Source organism: Simochromis diagramma, unplaced genomic scaffold (assembly GCF_900408965.1).
Source record: "Simochromis diagramma unplaced genomic scaffold, fSimDia1.1 OVJJ01000583.1, whole genome shotgun sequence".
NCBI classification, from domain to species: Eukaryota; Metazoa; Chordata; class Actinopteri; order Cichliformes; family Cichlidae; genus Simochromis; species Simochromis diagramma.
The window spans coordinates 1,678,895-1,702,122 of record NW_024387285.1 but is presented as its reverse complement, the minus strand read 5'-3'; the positions used below and the strand labels follow the sequence as shown (position 1 = coordinate 1,702,122).

At 43.4% G+C, this 23,228-nt stretch overlaps 1 protein-coding gene across 5 annotated transcripts in view; it reads right to left on the bottom strand.

Moving 5' to 3' along the window:
• wdfy3 (WD repeat and FYVE domain containing 3) overlaps positions 1-23,228 on the bottom strand; it is a 114,459-nt gene that overhangs the window by 27,109 nt on the left and 64,122 nt on the right. For 3 of the 5 annotated variants that reach the window (XM_040003604.1, XM_040003601.1, XM_040003605.1), the window contains 16 exons: positions 19,802-19,902; positions 15,361-15,579; positions 14,691-14,875; positions 10,738-10,969; positions 10,360-10,520; positions 8,876-8,987; positions 8,600-8,790; positions 7,457-7,609; positions 7,075-7,148; positions 6,761-6,922; positions 6,578-6,672; positions 6,326-6,446; positions 4,988-5,205; positions 2,632-2,828; positions 1,686-1,820; positions 924-1,103 (listed from right to left, as the gene is read on the bottom strand). In XM_040003604.1, coding sequence (XP_039859538.1) covers positions 924-1,103; positions 1,686-1,820; positions 2,632-2,828; positions 4,988-5,205; positions 6,326-6,446; positions 6,578-6,672; positions 6,761-6,922; positions 7,075-7,148; positions 7,457-7,609; positions 8,600-8,790; positions 8,876-8,987; positions 10,360-10,520; positions 10,738-10,969; positions 14,691-14,875; positions 15,361-15,579; positions 19,802-19,902 — 2,536 coding nt within the window. The remainder of the gene's footprint in view (positions 1-923; positions 1,104-1,685; positions 1,821-2,631; positions 2,829-4,987; positions 5,206-6,325; positions 6,447-6,577; positions 6,673-6,760; positions 6,923-7,074; positions 7,149-7,456; positions 7,610-8,599; positions 8,791-8,875; positions 8,988-10,359; positions 10,521-10,737; positions 10,970-14,690; positions 14,876-15,360; positions 15,580-19,801; positions 19,903-23,228) is intronic. The other 2 variants (XM_040003603.1, XM_040003602.1) reach the window with 2 other exon arrangements.

Sequence of the window (23,228 nt, the reverse complement as noted above, 5' to 3'; positions counted from 1 at the left end):
TATATTATATTTTTACATGCTGTGGAGCCATTTTTGGGAGCATTTCAAGTTGCTATACATCAATACAACCATTATAGCCCAGATTTTAATTATATGTATTCATTAAGTGCATAGTAATTACATAAATTGCAAAAAAGTGCAATAAACTACAAAAAAATTGAAAATCGTTTTTGATTTTTTAACATATATTTGTAGAATTTAAGAGGCTTATCCCTCAAAACTGTAAATACAAAAAAGTTGCACAAAATAGTTTCCCACCACGGGAAATTTATTTTGAGTGTCTTCATAGTTTTATTTTTGAAATACACCAATTTTTATACACTGCAGGAAAAACGAAAATAAATATTATACTGCAAATTTGCAAAAAAGCAGCATATGCATCAAAATAAACTATTTCCAGCAGTGCAATATGAGTCCTAAGCATCCCAGAAACGACACAGAAAGTCATAAAGTCAAAGATAACTTTTAAAAAGAGCAGTATAGGCCCTGAGGCCCTGATGGCAAAAAAGACTACATTTCCGCGAAAATGACGTCACTTCCGGTTTCGGGCAGGTAATGGCGGAAATGCAAAAGTTCGCGCTGACGTCTATTCCAACGTAGGAAGTGTTATGTACAGCTGATCGGATTGGTAAAGCGTGTTTCTGGAATATTATGTTTTTGTTCCTGCAAGCGCTTTTTATGCAGTTTTTGCAAAGCTTTATGTGGAAGGAAACCATGACCTAGGACAAGCTGATGGCATAAGATGTAAGTACAACTCCTCCGGTTTCATATGCAAAAAAAATTTTTGCGCTAGCTTACGTGGTTGCAGTGCTACCGGGATTTAAAAATAGTTACGCATAACAGCGCGTGCCCGCTCCGATCGGCTCTAAAGGGTTAATTTCTATTTCGAGTTGCTTAAGTGAAAAAATAAAGGACAGACTTACCATCTCAGAGTACGGTCTGATGTTGAAAGGAAAGACAGCGGCTGCCAGGGCACAGAGGAACTCTGGGCTGTGCCACATTGGTGCAAGGTCGGACACGTTGTGGTAAAGGTATCTAAAGAACTGCATGAGTGTTACTGGGTACTCCCTGAGCCAGGAACCTTCCTCCTCTGACTGCCAAGGCTGGAAAGAGACAAAAGATGCAACGCAATGAAACCTGGAAAAGAATTTCCATTAAAGTCTCAGCAGTTTAAGAGTTCAAATCTCAGACTGATGCAAAAAATAAATAAAAAGTCTTTTCAGAGCAGTTATTGACACTAAGCCCACCGGCGGTCTAGTGAAGCTTCTCATGCAGGGGATGAGCGCGCTAAAGGTGACGGGAGATTAGAAGAAAAACCTTCACAGAATCCAGACTGATCATAATCACATGTGAGTGCTTTTCAAGCTTGCTGTTAGGAACTGTTAAAACATGCACTTCTATGAAAAGGGCCTTGAATTTAATGAGCAAATAATGGCTTAAAAAGGTTCAACAATTATCCCAAAAGCTTTTTGTAGTCAAGTAGAAATCGCTGTGCAATCTTCCACTGTCTTTACACAAAAAACAAGCTTTGTGAAACTGGCTGCAGATTAATGTTCGTGTTTAGGAAACTACATTGGTAAAACACTTATTTAGAGCATGTGCTACTGTAGAGGAAGCTGGAAATGACCAAAAAAATAAAAAAAAAATCAAGAAACCAACGCGTCTGAAGGTTTGGAGGTTCTCACCAGGTTAAGCATGCTGCGCAGCATGGCCAGCAGCAGGAAAGCAGCCTCAGTACAAACGCTATGGATGGAGGCCACCACCGTCCCACTGGATGCCGGCACGCCAAAGATGAAGGTCCAGATAGAGTCCAGATCAAACTGAGAGAACAAACACAGACACTGGGTTTGGGTCACACAGATACATGTAAATCTAATTAAACGAGTCCACTTTTGTATTTATTCATTAGCTGGTTTGACAGGTCAAATTCAGGTTTAAAAGTGAACCCATTATGCTCTTCCTCATTCAGCGTGGTAATCCCTGTGTTGCTTCTGCTGTCTTAGCTCTGTAAACCTTCTGTTTGAACAGGAGGTCGGTGGGGCAACAGAGGGCCGGCTGATTCAAAGCACTGGTCCTCTCACTGTTGGCTGGGTCCCACTGGTAAGATATAAAATGCATAACTGCAGAGTGGATGACCTGAGGGAGTACTCCATGGCCAAGTATGAGATAAATAAGGATAATTCTGAACTGTGAATCGTGCAAAGTTCCCTAAAGAGTCGGTCCATCCAGCCTGTGATGGTTATCAGAGTTCGGGTTAAAGGGGCAACCGTCTAAGCAGAGATGCTCAGACTTCCCTCTCCCTGCCCACCTCAAGCTCTTCTGGGGGGACAACGAGGCCTTCCAAAGGCCCAGAGACATAATCTCAATCTAACCCTCCACCACCTTTTTCTGTCTGAGAAACACGGCCTCAGACTTTGAAGTGCTTCTTCAATGAATTCAATGAAGTCCTGAGCAGCGACTCCAAGAATCCTAAATTCACTGACACTGTACTCTGACCTGAAGGTGCAGGGACTCTAAAAAGTCTAAGAATACAAAACTGGAGCTGGAAATGAGCAGCATAGGTCCACTTTAAGCCCTGAGGCTAACAAACGTGTTTAGTTATTATTATTAAAGAAGGTTGGGTATACTAACATGTACCTGCAGGCTGTCTGGGAGCTCGATGACAGGCTGCTGCAGGAAGAGAGCCATGAGCAGGAAGTAGAGTTCGGGTACGTTGGTGTGTTTGGGCAGCAGTGTCTGCAGAACAGGGAATCCTGGGAAATGGCAAGCGTCCCGGTTGATCTCCCGCAATGTGGAGCGCCCGCCGGCACTGCGACCCACGTTGAATCCTATAAAAGAAAGTTGAGAGAGTGAATGTTAAAAATAAAGCACAAAGGTAAAAGGGTGGCACCCTATGACTACTGCACCTACAGGCAGCTCTACATGCAGGTGTAGTGCCCACTTTTGGGTTTAATGAAGCAAAGCTATGAAGGAGATGGCTGCAGTAAAAATCCAGGACTAAACTAACACAATCAATCAAAGCCAAACAGATTTGTTACACTAAAAGAAAAACTCCAAATCTGAATAAAACTAAGGACTTCTACCTGAGAGCGCTCATTCTGTTAGAGCAAGTCTCTAATGGGGAGTTTCCAGAGCTAAAGCAATGGTTCTCAACCTGGATGTTTGCAGGAGTGTTATGGTGTAATAAATACGATTAAAAGACCGAAGTAGGGCTGGGCCATATTATACCGTTCCCATATCGCGATAGAATATGGGTAAAACGCGCATGCGCAGTGCCTTTGTTTTCATACGCACATGGCCGAAAAAGCATGGCGGCAACGGAGAATGAGAATGGAGAAGGCGGATCGTTGAGTGAAACGGATGAACCAGAATAGGTTTGTGAAAATGGTGCCACTTCAGTGATGTGGAACTGGTTTGGTGTTTGTCCGTCAGATCGTTCAGGTCCCAAAGTCAAACGAACACTGCAGCGTCACTGAAAGTTAAAAACTGTCTAAATTCTTTCATCTTTAATAAAACGATCAGCATTGCTGCTTTACCAGGTGTAACTATGAAGTTTAGCATCCAGGCATCCATGAAAGCAGAATTTATTACATTTAACGGAGGTAGAAGTTAGCAGGAGGTTAGCGGAAGTTAGCTCGCTAGTTTCGATAGTTACCTCAGCATGATATAGCATGTTCTGACTGAGAGATTTCAGAAAAAATTCAAACGTACAGCTCTGCTATCACTTCCAACATAAATGAAGACATGAAACTAAACAGCAGTGATGTTTGTAAAGTTACTTAAGTTGGGCTAGCTGGTATATAATGATGTGCTACGTGATCGCTAGCGACACAGCTATGTTAGCATAACATAAACAGTGAAGCTGGAGGATGAACGCTAACACTTTTCCACTTGATAAAAGTTAACGTGAAGGTTCCTGATGGTTAGAGACAAATACAGTCGCATGGCAGGATGCTGTAAACAGACCAAACTTCAGTCAGGAGAACAACTGAGACAATCCATCCACAATACGAGGTTAGTCGTTAATATACTGCAACAACACGGGAATAGAGCAGCTGTGATAGAATACGGCATTAATGAATCAATGGTACAGAAGTGGAGGAAGCAAGAAGAATGAGTTTAATAAAGTTTGATTTATCTGACTGCTTTGTTTCGCTTAATGTGTCTTATAATCCCGTGCACCTTATGGTCTGAAAATACATATTTGACTTTTTTATTTGGCACACTGCAGTTTAATATAGCAAAGCACCTCGTTTTAACTTCAGTGGATATTATACATGGTTATGCTCAGGATGTGTTTATATAGGTTTAATGCACATAAAACAGCTGCTTGTTTAAGTGAAAATACATGGATGGGGTTTTTTTGCGCTAGCAAAGTTGTGGAGTTGCATTTTGTCTCGCATCAATTATATCGTCAGTTATATCGTTATCGCAAATTTTCAAATCTATATCGTGATAAATATTTTTGGCCATACCGCCCTGCTCTAGACAGAAGTTTTATGGAAATATTAAAGCAAACATCAACATCTGAAATGATTCCAGGCTGGTAAATCCAGTTTTGAAGAATCAGAATGGTTTTTACGCCTGAGCAATGAGAAGGTTGAAAACCACTGAGTTCAAAAGGAACTATGGCATGATGCAGCAGCAGGGGAGAGCGGGAGGGTGAAAATGAGAGAACCAACCCTTGGCTGTTCGGCGCACAAACTGTGCAGCTCTCTGTTTGCTGAACGAAGGCCAACTCCGACGGAAAGCGTTGCCAGAGTGAGGAGAGGCGTCTGCTGAGCCATGTTACAACATACAGTATTTACCTTGGAAATCACGATTTCTTACTTCTGACTGTTCTGAGAGCGGGTGCTTACAGGTTTGAACGTCTGGAGCTAATACACGCACACATCCCTCAAAGGCGAGTGCCTAATGTTAACCAAATCCAGCCTCTCAGCTCCAATTTTGTGCTGCGTTGACAGCGAACCCACGCTGCTGCACTCACCCAGCACTGTGCCGATCTTATTGGTCAGGACGGAGTCGGTGTGGTCCAGCCAGCCTCCTCCGCACAGGCCCTCTTTGAAGCGGTTGAGGATCGACTGATTGGACAGCAGCACCACCAGGATCCACAGAGCTGCCGTCACTGTGGTGGAGTGGAGATGTTCTTCCATGAACATCAGGAGCCAATCAAAGCCCAGCGTTCGCACCAGCTCCTCACACGCCCTGCGGGGAGAAAAAGTTTTGAAGGTTTACTGTTACTTTAATATCAGTTCTTTTCACAACATTTTAAATACTTTGTCAATATTTCTGCTTCTGCTTGCTCATTATGTTGCTAAATTACATCAACCAGTGTCATTATAATCTCCATCTCTGTCAGCCGCTGGGCATATTGCCATTATTTGAGTCAAGTTGAGCCATATTCCAGTAATAACTGGAGCTAAATAGCTTTTTAATGATAAAAGTCTTTAAAAGATCAAAGAACAAGAATAATGTTGTGTGGCGCTTTTATGATTCATTATTCATAGTTTTCTAAATAAATGGACAGCGTGAGAGTTTGCATTTTAACTTGAAGCTTTCAGGATGAGCAGATATGACAGAGAAGGAGCAAATAACAACACCCAAGGCTACAAAAATTAAAAGTGCTAGTCGGCTTAGTTTGCAAACTGCAGTTCCTCAACTGCCCACTTGGGGTGCCTCCAAGCTCAGACCATATAAAAGTGTTTTCACTGTTGCAGTCTCTGCGCTTTGAGGCGAGATGTGATGAATGAGGGGCAGATCTTTTTTTTACCATTTATGTACCCAACTTTACACAAATAAGTAAGCATGCTAACAGCCTACTGCACAAACAGATTTAATCTCTGTAGCTAATTTCGATCTTCACAACAACTGCATGGGGTGATTTCATTTATTATTATTTTTAAATAAAACATCTTTTTAAGACTATTAAGGTTTAAAGTTATAACGTTAGAATTATGGCAGCTTTGATAGATGGTAAATGCTGACACAGGCGGCTGTATCTGCCTGTTAGGCGTTAAATACGCTAACCAGAATCACTAAACTGGAGTTTGCGACCATGTTTGTGTTGCTGCCTATTTATTAAAATAATGTGGCTTAAAGAGAAGTTAATTCTACCAACAGACGATCCCAGAGCTCTGTGCTCCAGAGTGAAATCAGAGTATGTTAGTTAGGAATTATTATTAACAGATGTCTGTGTCTGTACCCCTGCAGTCTGTGGATGGTCATTAAGCTACAAGCATAACTTTACTTCTCTAGTTCAACGTGGCATGGCTCTAACTGCTATTTTTTTAATCTATACAACGTCTGGAGGAGAGCGGTGTCTTACTGGGCATTAACTGTGCACTTCTCTTTCGTGGTGAAAAGCAGTTTAAGAAGGCTGTCCAGCAGTCGATTTCTCAGCAGAATGAGGTTTGCTGATAGGAGGCCACCAAAGTCATCATCATTTCCTGCAGATGCACCAAATGTTTCATATTTATTAAGGATAGAAAGACATTCAAGCACTGACCATATGCTTTTGGCCACACGTTATTTAGGATAGAGGTGCAAGAAGTCAGATCAACACTAATATCACTCATACCTCCGTCTATCTTCTCCTCATTATTGATTTCCATGACAACAAACTTCTCACACACGGCAAATGTGGGAAGAGTGGAGGAGATGAACTGGCCGAACCTGTGGAGACAGCAAACGGTTTTATGCTGCACTGGCATGGATCATCATCACCGACGTTCACGTAGCGGCTACACGAGCGCGTTCTTACCGCAGCAGGTCGTACGGGTTGGGGAAGCCTTGCAGCAGCAGACTGAGCACGTTGCTGATGGCGGCGACAGTGGGCTGGGACAGCGTGGTGTCTCTCAGGGTGAGCAGCAGTCGTGGGATGAGCTGAAACTCTCTCAGGAGTTTAGCATTTTTAGCCGCCTCACTATTCGACACAGTCAGCAAAACACGCAGTGAGACGCTTTCACGTTAAAATGAAAATAATTGTGCCAATCAGCAGTTACAAAAAAATAAAAGTCATTTTTATTCTTCATGTGATCTGTTTCTTGTTCAGGGAAACTTCCTTCTGACACTTGCCTGGATTCTGTCAGCAGTTCAATGAAGTGCTCGAACAGAGACAGATGGAGCTCGTAGGGAGCGTGCAGCCAAACCTGAGGAGCAGACGGAGCAGACTCAGACCCTGCCGCACAACTCATTTCTGGCAGCACAAACTTCTGGCACAGAGTAGCTCAGTTCCTTAACACTTCAACATCAAAAAAACACTTTTTTTCTTTTCCTGTTCTAACAAATGCAAAAATATACCTGCAAACTCTCCGTTTTATTAGCCGAGATGGGTTTAAGTGGACCAAGACTTTTATCAATGCTAAATAGGCAAGCTTTCTTTGACAGCTGCACACTAATGTCCTTATTTCAGTTGGCTCACAAGCATTATGGGTCAACGGGCCCTGTAAACACTCACCTCAAAGTCACACAGTAGGTCCTGGAAGGCCGTGGAGTTGGGGATGATGGAGGTTTCGTGGCCGCTGTCAACTGTTCCCACCAGAGAGAAGGTGAGGTGGAGGATGTGGCTGTTTAGCAGCGAGCGCTTCTTCTTTAGGAGCATAGCCAGCAACTAAAGACGAAGACAAAACAAATACACATTTACTTGTCTTTGTGTACAGACTTAAACTTGGCTTTGAGTCTGTGAACTCACTGCTGGGTCATATTCACATTAATCACACCGTCACTAACAGTAGTCTGTGCTTAGTCTGACACAGAAACACGTTCAAAAAATATGTAACTGGAGACAAATGAGCATCCATCCATCTTCCGCTTATCTGGGGCCGAGCTGTGGGGGCAGCAGCCTAAGCAGAAAAGCCCAGACCTCCCTCTCCCCAGCCACCTCCTCCAGCTTATCCGGGGGAGCACCAAGGCGTTCCCAGGCCAGTCAAGAGATATAATCTCTCCAGCGTGTCCTGGGTCTGCCCTGGGGCTCCTGCCAGTGGGACATGCCTAAAACACCTCACCCAGCGAACCACCTTAACTGGCTCCTTTCGATGTGGAGGAGCAGCGGCTCTACTCTGAGCCCCTCCCGGATGGCTGAGCTCCTCACCCTATCTCTAAGCGAGAGGCCAGCCACCCTTCAGAGGAAGCTCATTTCCCCGATCTTGTTCTTTCGGTCACTACCCACAGCTCGTAACCATAGGTGAGGGTAGGGACATGGATCAACTGTTAAATAGAGAGCTTCGCTGTTACACAGCTCTCTCTTCGCCACGACGGATCGGTACAGCGTCCGCATCACTGCAGCTGCCGCAGCAATCGTCTGTCGATCTCCCGCTTCCTTCTCCCATCACTCGGACAAATGAGCATTTTGTAAACAAATTTAGAAAAGTAGAAGCAACACCATTAAAGTACAACGGAGAGCATTTATTCACACACCACGTGTGTGAATAAATGCTGTGCAAATCGCACTATTCGTTTAAACACTACAGTGTTTAAATGTGAGAGAAGCGAGTGCCTTGCGTCCCAATTTACGAATGTTTGGATGGCAATTTTTTAGAAAAACTCAGTAATTATCCTGGAAATGTAACTAAAACTTTTAATTTAAGTTTTAATAACTTACCTGGTAACCTTTGATGCGCTCCATCTCCTTACTGGCCAGCGGGTTGCTTTTTACAACACACACTAAAGCCTTGACAGCCGCATACAGTCCCTCCACATCTGACGCCATGGCAACCAGACCCAAAATGGCCGCTGCCCCTCCCACATACTGCAGGTTGGTGGCTACAGGTTTGGGCACGAATGCACGGACACCTGACGGAGGGAGAAAGAGAACAAGTGAGTTTTCATCCACTAGAGAACAGCGTGTGGTATTCTGAGTCGCGCAGATTTGGTTTACCTAAATATCCAATCACAGCAGCGCCGATGGTGCGTGCGGGACCATTAAGGTGACCGGCGGCATTGTGAATCAGTTTTACTGGAGTGGCATTTTCATGAGAGGACACGGCGAGCTGGAGAAGATGGAAAAGAAATGACAGAAATTAAAAACACACACACACCAACTCGACGGTTACTTTTAAACTCTCTACTTCGTCAGAGACACTTTCACACAACTTTGCACCATTTCCTCATTTGTTAGTCAAACGTTTGTTGCTGTGGATGTTTGTCTAAGAATGTTTTACTGTTAGGCGCTGCAGTCTTGCACCAAGATCTGATCAAAAGCTTTGATTTACTGAGCTGACATGAAATATTGGATTCTTTCAGTTAATTCGGGGAAGGTAAAAACAGCATTATGCAACATTGGCATTTAGAATAATTGTGTATTTATGGAGTTTTATTTCTCTCAACATGACACCCATGTTTAGCCAAGTGAGAGGGTGTGAAAGACCCAAACACTTATGCTTAGTTTGCTAAGAGGGAAGTGATAATGCTGCATGAGAGGACAACAACTTATTTTCGTTCCCCTCTGCACAGCGAGTGAGTGTCTTCCTACTCTGTGACAGGTCTCTGCTGCAGAATTGCTGCCTCTGTAATTCTCTGCACTTCACTTCCTGTGCATCGCTGCGGGAGACGGAGCAGGAGAGACGGGCAGGCTGGGAAATGACTTGACAAGTGTGGAGAAAGAGATAACACAGAGCTCATCTGGAGCTCCAACACACACTCGTGGTGGGACTGTGTGTGCTACTTCCTTTAAATGCATCATTTAAATGCAATGGACTTGAGTTTTCTGTTGAAAAATGAAATTGACCTTTGCAAACCATTAAGTGTGTGAATGCACATCCATAGCCATTTCCAGATATGCACAGCAGCCCTATACTTTCCTGGAAGTTTCCTCGACAGGGTGCATGTGCCCGATGTAATGGAGTACTTCATGTAACACGAAGTCATGCAAAGCAGGTGATTCCCTGCTGCGAAAAGGACGTCTGTGGAAAATGCCCCAATCTAACAATCCTGAAATAGTCTGAAATCCATGTGTGAAAACAGCTTATATGTGTGTTTACACTTTGGACCTCAATTTGGAGTTTTTCTGCTTGTATTTAATTATTTATTAACTTCTAAGTCTTTCCTCTCTGCAAACGTTACACTTGTGCTAAGGGTAAACACGTCACCACGTGGCACAGTAGCAGAGGGAGAAGACAGGTTTCTTTTTTCAGTCGGTTACGTCAGCCAGGATGATGTCATCTCAGCCAGTGTGCTGCACACTTCAATAGAAAACTGAATTTAGAGTTACGGTTTAAAGGTTACTGTAACGGAAATAATAGATTCTTTAATGAAACTTTGACAGAATATCTGACAGTAAGATTTCCATTTAGCAGACAAACCTGCGGTGACAACAACATTAAAGCAGTGACTTTCAATTCTTTGCGAAGTCGTGCGTCTGACCTGTTTGGCGATGGCTTTGCTGTCCAGTTTGTTGTAGCTTTTCCTGATTTTGGCCACAGTGAGAGTCAACACAGAGAGCGCATACAGACTGAAAGACACCTTCTCCTCTGGCACCAGCACCACCGGAGAGGCCGGCGCTACCTCCGCCTTGGAGTCCTTACCTGCAGGAAGGGAAAATGGAGAAGGTAAAAAGTGAGTAAAAATTTAAAAAAAAAAAGGAGGAGCCATGTATGGATGAACGCTGGGAGAAAAGAAGTGATGCAAGGTGGTTAAATGACAGAATAAAACTAAAGAAAAGCATTAAAGTAGAGCAAGGATTTGGAGCCTGGTTAAAAGCAGGTCTGCAGACTGTAAGTCGAGGTCTGGTGGTCCACTCACAGGGGAGGTAGACAGCCTGAAAGCTGCCCACGTAGTTGGGTCCAAGCTCATAAATGGCAGCGACGCTGGCGGCAGGTAGGAACTCCTCCAGGAAGTGGGTAGGCCCAAGACGCCACACCAGGCTGGAGAGCTGGCGCTGGGCAGGGGGTGTCCCTATGTACCCATAAACAGTACTGACGACAGGAGGGTTGGTGGAGCTGGAGCCGCCTGGAGCGCTGTGGATGTAGTGAAGCTGGACAAGAGGAAAGGTGAAGGTAATGACTCAAAAGAGGGATTTCTATAAGATATGCAGAAATACGACTGAGCTGACACATTCATGTTCTCAGACAGTTTTTTGTGTTATGACATGCAGACGTAGCCCGCCACAAACTTCAGAGACTACAAAGAGAAATGACTTACATTTGACTTGTTTATTGGCTCAGATCACAACAGAGCTTCAGAGCATGTGAGACACACAAACTCATTTCAATTATATGCACAGTTGAAGTTTGAACCCACTTAATTGGGAACCGGTCCCGTATGCTGTCCCCTCTGACAGGATTAAATAATCATCAAGTCTATATTTCAGGGAACAGAACTTAAAAACATCATAGATCAAAGGCTCTGATGATTTTATCAGTTAATATTCTCTGCTGGGTCAGTGCACAGACACACATGATTTACTCCTGCGTTTGTCAGTGTGAGTCAGAGACTGATGAGTTGATAGTTTGCTCTGATAACTCCTTTTGTGTCCTGTTCTTTGGGGAAGCAGGCTAATTAAATATCCATGCGTTACCTATTTACGTCAGTGATGAATTAAATGGCTGGACGGAGCTGATAAATAATCGAGTTGACCTATCAGCTCCTGGATTTTAACAGCTCAGATGTGCGTTTATGTTCAAAACGCGTCACAGGCACAGTGAAAACAAGCAGATTGAAATCGTTGAGATTATTTAGCTTACTGCTAACAGTTCTAAACTAAGCAGAGGAGGAGGTATCTGGGGGTCTCGTTCACGAGGGAGGGACGTTGAACGGGAGACTGGCAGATTGATTGCTGCAGCGTCTGCAGTGATGCGGATGCTGCACCGGTTCGCTGTGGTGAAGAGACAGTTGAGCGTAAAAGTGAAGCTGTCGATTTACATCCCTACTCTCATCTGTGGTCATGAGCTCTGGGTAACGACTGGAAGAATTAGACAGCGGATACAAGTGGCGGAAATCAGAAGTCTCTGAAGGGCGGCTGGACTCAGCCTTAAAGACAGGGTGGGAAGTTCAGTGATTTGTGAGGGACCCAGAGTAGACCTGATACTCATCAACATCAAAAGAAGCCAGTTGGGGCAGTTCAGGCATCTGGTTAGAAAGACTCCCAGGCACCTCCTGGGCGAGGTATTGATTACTGGGCATGTCCTACATGGAGGAGGATCTGGGGCATACACAGGACAGCCTGGGGCTTGCTACACTGTGGAAGGTCTGGGCTTCTCCGATAGGCTGCCGCCCTGTGACCTGGCCGTGGATAAACAGCAGGATGGATGGAAAAACGGTGCATCTTAACTTGGTTTTCAGACTTCGACCTATCAGACCTACTCAGAATTTTAACTTATGGCACCAGAGCAGATGGAGAATCTGTCTCTGCCTCCGGCCGCCCAGCACTCAAGACTAAAGTGCGACTGATTCCAGTAAAGAACATACGGCAGAGTTGAGTAAATAACTACACATGACGAATGTTCGGGAAATCTGTTCGTCTCACGTGTCTGAAAGAAAAAATAAATCGGTCGATACTTTGGAATATCAGATTTTTAAATCACCAAATATTGTTATCGATCTTAAAAATCCAATATCAGGTCCTTACAGAGACAACATACTCGGTGGCCATAGAGGGACATTCGAAAAGTCATCTGCACTGCAGGAAGATCCACAATGAGATCAGGAGCCATGCTTTTGTTTCAAGGTCTCAAAAAAATCTATTTCAAAGTGCAATCGCTGCTGAGTCCAGGTGAGTCCAGGTGGGTTCCAGTTCGCACTGAAGCATCCCCGCAGAGTAATACTCTCACCACCACGTTTCACCGTGAGGACGGTGTTCTCTGGGTTGTTCACCTCCTCCTTTGTTCTCCAAACATAAGCAGCATCTCTTTGGCCACAGAGCTCTAGTTTGTTTCATCTGACCTAAAGACGCACTTCCTGTGTACATAATCTTTCTCCAGGGTGTTCTTAGCGTACCTTTATCTGCAGAAGTTGGGTTTTTTTCCTGTGTGGGGTTCCAGTGATCGTCTTCTTTGAGACTACAATGACTTGGCATTTGTTCTGGGGTCTTTGGATACATCAACACTCAACAGTGTCTTTGAAATCTTTGCTTCTACCTCGGACAGGCTTGTTCCGCACTGTGTGGCTCTCCTAGGATCCTTCTCACTCCAGTTCTGGATATATGGAAACGCTGTGATAACTTTGTATATCCATTTCCTGCTTTGTGAGCATCAACAATTATTTTAAGTCTGAACTGATTTCTTTGTTTTTAGCGTGATGCTTTCTCAAGTGACAGTTTAAACCCTTGCTGAAGTTTTTATACTTTGTGTTAATTGAAAGATAAACTCAGTTTTAACTTGACTTTAGACAGTTTTAAAAACTTAAAGCACATCATTGTACAGCAGTGGTTTGTGCAAAGCTCAATAAAAAGTCAGGGGCTAATAATACTGACACAGATAACTTTTGTTTTTTTCTGAAATAATTCTGTTGTTATTTTTTTTATTTAAATAAACAAACATGTGGAGCCTTTTTTTTAAACAACCAGGGCCTTAATAGTTCATTCTTAAAAATCACAAGATTCATTTTTGACCAATCAAAACGCCTGATGTTACACAACAGCGAGTGACGCAGAGACACTGACTGTGGGAAGGATAAAAAGGGATATGAAAGGAGAAATACTGCTCAGCACAAAACAGCATTTCAGCAGTTTTCTGAGCAGACTTCATGTCAGAAATAAAACGTATCATCTATTCATTATTCACACATCAAGCCACTCCTGCTGTTGTTACTGGCTACTTTTGCCATTTAGACCACCTGGGAGGTGCCTGCACACCTTTTGCTTTACTGTCACTCTTTTACGAGCTAAATGCAACCACACGAACACTTCGACCCATATGAGACACACGACCAGCCTGTTTTTTCCTGTACACGGCCCTCAGCAGGAAATGAAGCCGCTGTTATCAGTGCCGTTAAGGAGAAGCTGTGACTTGCGGTCTCAGCCTATTCCCTATTCTGCTGTCTAATCTCAGGGGAATCTAAAGTCACTGAACCACAAACCACATCACAGTCTGCTGACTGCAGCACTCAAAAGTTGCTGTTTAAAGGTCGGAGTTAGAAACGTACGCCACTGCTGCTTCTCAACGCCAACCGTGATCAGAGATCCAAATATGACGAGCTAATTATGGTCGACTTCCAAACACAAAGCCGTTGTTGCGCCGTACTTACCTACTGATGCATAAGAAACTATCAGCACACTCATAGTTTTAAATCGGGCACTAGCCCACCGTTTCTTCATACAGCAGCTGTCTTTAAAAACAGGTAACCGTGAATATGAGATGATGGAGATAGTTTTTATGTATATGACATATAGTCTGATTTTATACCCATAAATCCATCTACATTTATTACAAGACTTAACTGATGTATCCTATTAAAGATATACTGGCAAGCTAGGTTAACCCTCCTGTTACTGCACCTTTACCAGGGTACAGGTTTACAGCTGGAGTTTGTCCTGTGGTGCTGCACTGCTCTTGTTCTGTTCATGCAAAAAAAAAACAACAACCCAAAACTTCCAACAAACACCCTGCATGCAACAAAGCCTGATCACCCGCGGTTGGTCAACAGAAACTGGACAGTTTAGTACAGTTTTCCTAACAGCTGGATCTCGACAGGAACAACAATGTGAGATCTGCAATGTGGATGTTGGTTATTGCTGACACGCCGCGTACTAATTTTACCTTGACAGTGCTGATGAGCTGGCCGTCGATGTACAGCGTGGCCATGCTATTCTTCAGCATGCCTTTGCTCATGACCAGCACCAGGTGGTGCCACTGGCCCTCGGCGATCAGCTCGCCACAGCGGAATCGAGCGCAGCAGGGAAGGATCTCGTAGAAGGAGGCTTCTTCGCTAGAATCATCCGCTGCTTGATGGGGGAAGGCAGAGAGAAGCAGGGGGCAACATCAATGAGTCAGAGAGCTCCAGCAGAAGTGAGTACATTAGCTCAGGGTAAAAGCCCCAGAGAGGAAGCCTGTTTGGTCGTAACAGAAAGTGCACATTTCTCCTCACTTGCTCTCTGTAACACTGGAAAGGTCATATTTATCAAATATAATCTCTAAACAAAACTGTATCAGCATTTTAAACTCAAATATCTAACAGAAAGTTTTAATTTCTTTTGTGGGAATATATCCTGTATGAAAGTGCATCATCCCAAAAACAAAAAATGGCTTTTGGCATACAAGCATGAGATTTCACAGATTTGAGATAATAATTTTCTCCTGATGGTTCACCAAAAAGAATCTTGAAGCATGGACAAAGTATAGAGGTCTAGAGGATGGTTGTGCAGCGGCGGATTATTAATTCTTGTGGTTATGCTGCAAACCGGAGTTTAAGTCTAGTGCTGCCACTTACAGTATGTCTGCAGCAGCTCCTCCTTGGTGGAGACGGTGAGCGAGCGGTCTTTGGCTGACAGCACCACAGCCAGGCACACATAATGCTGCTCCGAGGAGTTGGCCCGACGGACGATGGTCAGCAGCCGCACCGGGTGGGCCTGAGGGGATGTGCTGAACCTCTCCACGCAGAACCAAGTGGAGTAACTCAGGCCTGATGGGGGAGGAAACAGGCGCTCGCCTGGGTAAGGAAGGGGGGAGTGAGAAAAGACAGAGGTTTATTTGTTTTTATTCATATATATATATTTTAAAAATTCCCAATTATTTTTATCTCAATGCTTTACATATTAAATCCATCCATCCATAATAGATGGGTCCACATTGTGGGGCAAACAGACAGGCCTCTCCCCAGTCAACACCTCCAGTTCTTCAGGAAGGCCACAGAGGTGTTCCCAGCCACTGGAGACACGTAGCCTCTGAAGTGTATCCTGAGTCTTCCCCTGGGCTTCCTCGCCACGTGACCTGCTCAACAGGTGAGCTGACTGAAATATCTCCACTCGTCCTGCTATGAGCCCACTTGTCAATGTAGATTGACCAGAGTGTGAAAGCAACACAGTGAATTGACTGTGTTGCTTTCAGCTCTGCATCCACACACTGTACTCGGGGCCATGATACCTACATCTATGTAAACATCGCTAGTGGCTCAATGGACTGTTTTAAGAAAGACGTAAAGCTTCGGGGACCAAAACTGAGCTTTCATCAGTTTGTGATCAAAGACATTTTCGTCACTTTACATATTTTTTGGACAGATTGTTTGTTCTCGTCTCGCCAGTCCAGAAAACTAGAAACTGAGCTATTATAGGCTTGATTTTTCTGTCCTTTCATCTTTTATTATTTCTGATCTTAAATGTTGTGTTTTCTTGCATTTATTAATGCGACATACTGCAAACAGCTAACCTATTTGACTCATCTTATCACACCTATGAAAAAATGCTCTTATTTTTCTTCTGAGTCATTCTCCATATTTTCCTGGTGCAGATTTTCATTCTGCAAACGTTTGTTTTGCTTCGGTGCTTTATCTGTGCCAAATACACCACGTTAAATTATGCCATGTTTATGTATGATCAGCCAGAGCTGCAGAACAGCACACCGAGGGTGTAGGAAAGATTTCAATTCAGCCTCCGGGTGTAGATCGAGGTGTACAGTAGCTCGCATTACCATTAAAACGAGCTAAAACTTTGACGTAAGCTGCCAAAACATGAAGGCAGTACTCTGTCGTGCAGATTGGTTAGAAAAGATCTCAGAGTCTGTGGCGCGGGATGAGGTTGTCACTCAAATGGTTATCAGACTTGACCAAATAATGGGGCTGTCTGTGGACTCCATCACAAACTGTAGAAAACTGGTTTGAGGGATTGCATCTAATTCTTATGCATATCAATTTACACTTGTTGTTGTGAGCAGAATGACGATATTTTGATGAATGAGCCTCTGGATGATGTCATTCACAGATACGGGTCAGACCGAAGAGGATGAGGAAAGAGAAGGAAGGAAACAGAGAGGAGACGGGATAGAGATAAATGAGGATATGGAAGGGAAAGTGACAAAGAATGGATAGAATCAGGGCAGGGGAAAGGAGGAAGAATGAAGGAGACTGAGATAAGCAGTGAAAGGGACAGAGAAAAGGAAAATGTGAATGACAGGAAGAAATGAGGGAGGAACGAGTGAGGTCTATAAATAGAGTTGGGTGACTAGCAGGAGAAGACGAGAGCAGAGCAGTGTGGGGTGGATGAGCACAGAAGGAGCGGCATGAATAGGTAAACAGATGGAGGAACGATAGTCATGTATGAGTGGATGGAGAGGAGGGTGGACTGGGAGGAAGAGGAGAAAGGAGAGTCTAGCTGTGCTTCATAAATACTAAATGAGCCTACACACTAAAAATTCAAGCGTAACATCGCAGACAGTTTATATGATAAAATCTATTCTGTAAAATATCAATATTGTTTATGAGGTTTTTCATAACAAACACATTTTATTTTTAACACACTAAAACTAACGGCTCAAGGACAGGTGAGGTCTGAAGCTCGAGATATGCAGACATGTGTTTTTCTTTTTGCATAAAAAACGAAAAATGATGAAAACAGAAGAAAAAAAAGATCAAAAGCAAAAGAAATCCAAAGAGGTTTTGCAAAAACACACAGCTGCTTTAAAGAAAAGGAAGGAGAGTGGGAATAAAGATGATGGCAAAATGGAGAAAACAACAACGAGGCCGACGGAACATAAACAGAAAAAACGAGACGAGGCGGCAGACGCGGTGATCCGAGTGGGATGTGTGTCGTTAAAAATTAAACACCAAGCAAAAAAGGGAAATGCACAAAGAGTTTTTGTGTACCTCTGGGCTAAAAATGAAATTAGGTGGGATGAAACACAGGAATCTATTCTTACTCATCAATTGAAAACGCTTGTTTTAAGGGGCGGCTGTGGCTCAGGAGGTGTAGCAGGTCATTTACTAATCTACTAATCGGGAGGCTGGTGGTTCAATCCCAGTGTGCATGCCAAAGAACCAGTCAATTTACTATTTCTGAAACAACAGAAATGAACAAGCCAACAGGATAAAGGACAAAAAAGTATCATAAATGAATTTAGAGTCATTTGCAAGAAGTGAAATCCAACGAGCAGCACTCGAATGCTCTGCTTTACACAGTTTCCTGTTGCTTCTTTTCATGAGAGAGGACTGAACGAAGAGTGGAGCTGACGCACTGACACACCATGACTGATCTACTTTGATGTGACATGTTCTCACAAAGACACAGATGAAGGTTTGTGGATATGATTACAGCTAAAGACCGCTGACTCTTCTGCTAAATTCTCACTTCCTCCCCACATCGGATGCACCGTATTTCCTCTAATAAAAACTGGCAGTTAATTAAAAGCCGGGAAAGCAACAAAGGCCTTCATGCCACAAACAAAGGCCATCCATAGTTTAACTGTTTACACATTAACCTAACAAGCGAAAGATCCCCGACTCTATCCCCCGAGAAGATGCAAATCCCTTAGGGGTTGCATCAGGACACCTCTGTCAAATCAAGCATGCAGAGTTGCCCGCTGTGGTGACCCCGGGTGAATAAGGGAGCAGCTGAAAGGAGCTCTACAGAGTGACCAAAAAAATCCACAAAGGTGCATAAAGTGGTTACACAATAATGGATTGCATTTATATAGCGCTTTTCAAGGCACCCAAAGCGCTTTACAGTTCCACTATTCATTCACTCTCACATTCAGACACTGGAGGAGGCAGCTACAGTCGTAGCCACAGCTGCCCTGGGGCAGACTGACAGAAGCGAGGCTGCCACATCGCGCCATCGGCCCCTCTGGCCAACACCAGTAGGCGGTAGGGTAAAGTGTCTTGCCTAAGGACACAACGACCAGGACAGAGAGCCCGGGGATCGAACCGGTGACCTTCCGGTTACAGATACGCTTCCCAACCCCCTGAGCCACGGCCGCCCCCATGTGTCAGCCAGTTTTATAAAATAGACTCAACATTATAATAAAGCAGTTCTTCTGTCTCATTGATCCATTCTCCGTTTTGCTGTGTCCAATGCAAAGCTGTAAATGTGAAACCACTGCACCAAGTGTTGAGTTTGTATTAACAACACAAAGCAGCAACCTTAACGGAGGCGATCAAAAGGAGGCTTTGCCCTCGTTTAATTGAAGAATTATGACAGAAGACCTGCGTATAATAAAGCTTTGTTACCTTCTGATGTGATAAAAACATTTCAGCATCAAAGAACCATTCACTGTTTAAAAGCAGTTTATTGCATGTCAGTTTTAAAAAGTCTTTATTATTTTTACTTGTCTCTGCAGGAAAGCACCGGTGGAGTTAATGGTGCCAAAGTTTAATGCAGAACAGACAAAAACTGCAGTTCCCCTTGGTGTGTGGTGAATCCGTCCCACAGACTTCCATGTTAAAAAGCCAGTTTAACAGCATGAAAGCATGTTTACAGCCTGCCACAGAAACATTTGGGGTCTCGATGGATAGCTTCTCCCATCATAGCAACCGTAACTTGGATACCGTCAAACCTCCAAGTTTTAACACTTCTGAAAGGCTGCTTCCTAATCCTGTCAGTCAGGTGACCTTTGCTTTGTTTGTGGCAATGATCATTTTCTGCTTACGTGCAGCAAAGACAAACAGTCAGCACATTAAGCATGTGACTTTTCTGCTTTTCACCATTTTTAGAAAAGAAAATCCATTACTACTCTGTCCTTTGGTTATTGTAAGGGCTAGAATTAGTTATGTCACTGACCTTTATGTTGCAGCTTCAAAGTGTAGCTCGGTGGGCCGCTGTGCCTGGTTAACCTATAAAATCAGCCTCCACGTTCATGCTAGCAGATACCCCGAGGCCCAACCAGTCGGTGACCTTTGTGCTACAGTAAATGGAATCTGACCCAGCACAATGATCTATTTTTACCTGTGCCCATCCCGCTCAGCACTGCTCCGTCGCTGACACCTGAAGCATTGGTGTTGTTGGTGGGGGCGTTGTGAGGCGCCAGGCTGGGCAGGAACAGGCACCTGCACGGGACAAGAAGAGGACAGATTAACGGCTGCTATCTGGGGAAACGGCCGTGACAGACACAAGACACGTCAACAGCTTGCACGCGCATTTGTTGCGCGAGAGATTTACTGCGCGTTTGCTGAATGTCCGCTCCAGTCTGGCCCCATCGCTTAGGTAAACTGTTAGAAAAATTCCTCCCAACTTCCAGAAAACAGTATGGTAATTCACACGCTTCAAAACACAAGCTTCATGTTATAATATGGAAATTTTGAGCTGCCTAATACTCGCGGATTAATTATGTATGAGAAGGAGATAGAGGTGGGATGAAAGCGCACATTCAGAATCATTTTTCAAAGGAAATCTGCTCAAAGTCAGCTGCAGCCCCCCTGCACTCGCTAAGGTTGGTGCTGATAGTGATGATAATGATGATAATATTCCAATTAATTGTCAAAAAACAGGGTGATGCCTGCACAGTGGGACCACATACACAACTCCTCAGTAAGCTCGAGTCTGATGTCTGTATGCACTGTCGTCCACTTTCTCAAGGACTTCTCCTGCAGACAAAGGCTGGCAATCATTCGACAGAATTACAAAGATTTTTCTTTGGGAGTTGGCGTTGCGTTCTGCTGACACACTGCCCCTCGGTGAAGGTGCCATTTTCTCCTCTCTAATCATCCTGAACCAGTACTGAAGACACTGGTGCTCTGGGAAATGAACAGGAGGATTTGGGGTTTTTCCCCTCTTCAGGGGAGACAAAGAAGTCCTTAGAGTGTGTCAAGGCCAATTCATCCAGAAACCTGACAGATTTGAACTGAGCTGCACTGGAGGACACTGCAAAAAGCCCAATTAAAATAAATGTAAATCTGTGGAAACCCAGTTAAAATAGCTGGAAAGCCAAATTAAAACTGCAAATTTGTAGTTATTTACTACACTTTTACTATTTTACTACAGATTTACAGTTCTTTCACTGTAAAGTAAAATAACTGTAAATCTTCTGTACAATAATAAACAACAGAATAACTGTATTATAAAACTCAATTTCTCTTACAGATTTGCAGGTATTCCAGTTTTACAGTTATTTGACTGTCAAGTAAAAACTGTTATTTTGTTGCAAATTTACTTTGTTTTTTTTAGTGGAAACTACAAAACTGCAGCAGAAATATAGAACTGTATAGATGCAAATACATGATCAGTCTCATCTTTATGAAGCATAGATCGTAAACCAAAGATGCCATTGTTACATCACCCATCTGAGCTTATTAATGCGACCTTAATAAGGTCACATTGTTAAGCTCAGTGAGGGAGAAACTGAGGAACGGTGAGCACTACTGTCAGCTACAAACACCAAACTAAACTCTGATTTCTTGTCCTTTTTTGTTTTAATGGGAACTATTCACACACAAAAAACAAAATGTTGTATTCAATAAGACTTTAAACTAATGATCAACACCATAAACTCATCAGGAAAGTGTTCACCAAGGAATTGAGGGCTGTTTTCTCGACTTCTTTTTCTGCAGCAAGAGGAATTGCTCTCTGCTGCCCATTTAATTAAATCCAACTTTAGGGCACTTCTGCATTGTGTAAACTTTTTTAGATGTAGGATACATCCATCTTTGGGACGTGTATGTGTTTTTCTAATATAAAAGCAGTTCAAACCACCTCACTGCAAATGAACATCGATTTTAACAGTTGTTTTTATGCTGATAAGCACAAACCAATCCATGCACTCAAACGGTGAGGCCAGTGTCACCAGGTATTTACGTATTCTTCTTCTTTAATATAAGTTCATTGTTTTTCAGTGGCAGCAGTAACGTGTAAGGGGATAAAGTACAGACTGGCTCAAACTGGATACGGACGTATGAGTTTCTGGAAACCCAAAACAATTCATTGTCTCATTTTTCATGAGATTTATTAATGATAATGGGTAAAACTGGACTACACAAGCAATGTGAGCATCTCCTTTTATCTTGACATAACTGTAACAGTCACACATAAAACCTTCATTTTTATTTGTTCGCCACAAATTCTGCATTTTAATAGCCACAGTCACGGAGCCCACAATGACCTGGTTTTTTTCCACCTCCTCATCTTCTTTTTCCACCTGGACAGGAAGGTCAGAGGTCAGGGGTAGCTAAAGAACACCCTCCCAGAGGCTGGCAGGGATTCAATAAATTTTTATCAAGGACACTTCTCAAGGACAGAGTCACTGCGCTGGGCCCCAGTTTAACAGACAGCCTGTCAAACTAACAAGTACACCGCCCTGCTGCCTCAGAGTAACTACATGTAGCTGTCTCTTTCATCACCCCAGGTTAGGTTATTAAAAAGACAAAGAAGAAAAAAAAAGCACGTTATGCTAATTTATCTTCTTCCAGCGAATGTTTTCTCTTTAATTCTTTTAAAAAAATGAAATAAAAAAGGTTTCCTCCACCCTTAACCGTCAAGACTGAATCTTCCTGGCCTCATGTGGGTGAGTGTGCATCCATGTGTCCGGCTCTGTGTAAAACTGTTGTGTGTTATAGAGAGTGCGTCTGTGTATGAGAGTCCTAATAGCAGCAGAGGCATCAATATTTCATGTTGACAGATGGGAGAGAAAGGAGGGGCCATCTCTCTCTGGATGTATGAGTGTGCGTCGTGTGTCTCCTCCTCTGTTTAGCAGAAAGTGGGCCACTGCCTCGTTGCCTGTGTGCTGCTGCTGCTGCTTTGCTGCGTTTTCAGGAGAAACTCCATGTTTTATTCTGAGCTGGCTGCTGTGATGAGTCGCACAGGTTCTTCTGAGTAAAGGAAACAGCAAAGCTAAGAAAGTGCGATCGCTCGGAGGGGGAGGGATTTTTCAAAAGCAGTAGATAAAAAGCAACCGAATCACACGCTCGATTCCTGACAATCTCAGGAAGTTTTGACACTACAAGAGGCTTCTTGGAGTTGGTGCACACTTTTTAAAGAGCTTAAAACATGTTTTTAAAACTAAAGAGTTTTTAGAGCATTTCTGAGAGCTAAACAAAGACTAGACTGGATTCCTCCTGTCGTGTAAAGACGGGTTCATTAGTTAAACTAATCATTTTAAATTTGCTGTAAGTGTGGATGTGAGAGTGTCGGTTGTCTGTCCATAGTATAACTCGCATTTCATCCTATATCATCTGGGACAGACTTCAGTTAAGTAAGGCAGCACAGACTTCTCGCTTTAATGCAGACTGACTGTGGTCACGTGCAGTCACCCTTCAAAAAGGACCAATCTGAGCCAAGAAAAGCCTGTGAAATAAAAGCTCATCTGTGCCACAACTGAATACTTTCACATGTTCTGAGATAGGAATTTGCCTTAAATAAAGGTGGTTAAAAACATATAGTC